Source organism: Daktulosphaira vitifoliae, unplaced genomic scaffold (assembly GCF_025091365.1).
Source record: "Daktulosphaira vitifoliae isolate Bord-2020 unplaced genomic scaffold, ASM2509136v1 Scaffold_4089, whole genome shotgun sequence".
In the NCBI taxonomy this organism is placed as follows: Eukaryota; Metazoa; Arthropoda; class Insecta; order Hemiptera; family Phylloxeridae; genus Daktulosphaira; species Daktulosphaira vitifoliae.
Genome location: NW_026103649.1, coordinates 1 through 961, shown reverse-complemented (window position 1 = coordinate 961; position 961 = coordinate 1). Strand labels below are relative to the sequence as shown.

At 32.7% G+C, this 961-nt stretch overlaps 1 protein-coding gene across 1 annotated transcript; it reads right to left on the bottom strand.

The window, feature by feature from the left end:
- Positions 1-143: 143 nt before the first annotated feature.
- On the bottom strand, positions 144-928 carry LOC126910089 (calcium-binding mitochondrial carrier protein SCaMC-2-A-like). Its single transcript, XM_050692482.1, has 2 exons — positions 583-928; positions 144-505 (listed from the first exon to the last, which is right to left on the bottom strand). The coding sequence occupies exons 1-2, from the start codon at positions 700-702 to the stop codon at positions 194-196; spliced, it is 432 nt and encodes a 143-aa protein (XP_050548439.1). The 5' UTR covers positions 703-928; the 3' UTR covers positions 144-193.
- Between the last annotated feature and the right edge of the window lie 33 nt (positions 929-961).

The following is a 961-nucleotide window of genomic DNA, read 5'->3' as shown; positions in this document are numbered from 1 at the left end:
TATATATATAACTCATACACACCGTTAAGCGATGCAATTGCCTACCCTACCTCTACCACAAAAAGAATTATTTTTGATTGAGGTTAGTTTAATTATAAGTGAATATTGAAAATTCACTTTGAAGCAATTAAGTAATATCTATATATAATAATGACAACTAAAATAAGTATTCTATTAACTTAAATAATAATCGTTATGATAAATATTTACTGCTAACTTGAAGTCTTGTGGTCAACATGGAAATGGGATAACATGTACAATGAGCAAAAGTGCTAGAACACATAGCAGACGCCATATTGAGTATCCACTGTGGTGTGTTAAAACCTATGAACTGTTGTTTTGCCATTTCATACACTGTTAGATCAATACCAGTGAAGATCAACATCCCTGTCGTATGAGGCACATACCCTTTGAAGAAGCCTGATAAACCCTCATTTTTCCACGTAAAATTTATAACTTCCTTTACACTTTTGTAATGGCCTACCATTAACCGAGTCTTGGTGATCTATTTAACGAAATAATTTGAAAGATTCATAAATTGTAACAAAGTTTTGTATGACAGTGATTATTATGTGTATATACCTCAACAGGATACAAAACACTTTGACTTGATGCCCCAGCTGTTGCGCCAGCTATGAAACGTACTCCATTACTCATATCTGAATCTGCCGACCCTAAAGTTTTTTTCATCCAATCATACATGCTAAATTTAATAGCAAATTCTGGTGAGGTCTTCAACAAATTTAAACCATTTCCCTTCCATAATGATCGACAACCACCTTCCTGATATAGATGTCTAAAAGCTGTACACACACCACCATTGTCAGTCGTCTTCGTAGAAAAGCCAAATAAAACAATTAAATAATTTACCTTTTTTCTAAGATTCTAAAAATAGTGTGTTTAATAATAACAATTAATGGTCGTTAGGATTCGCGCATAATTCAATTCCTTATTATTCACA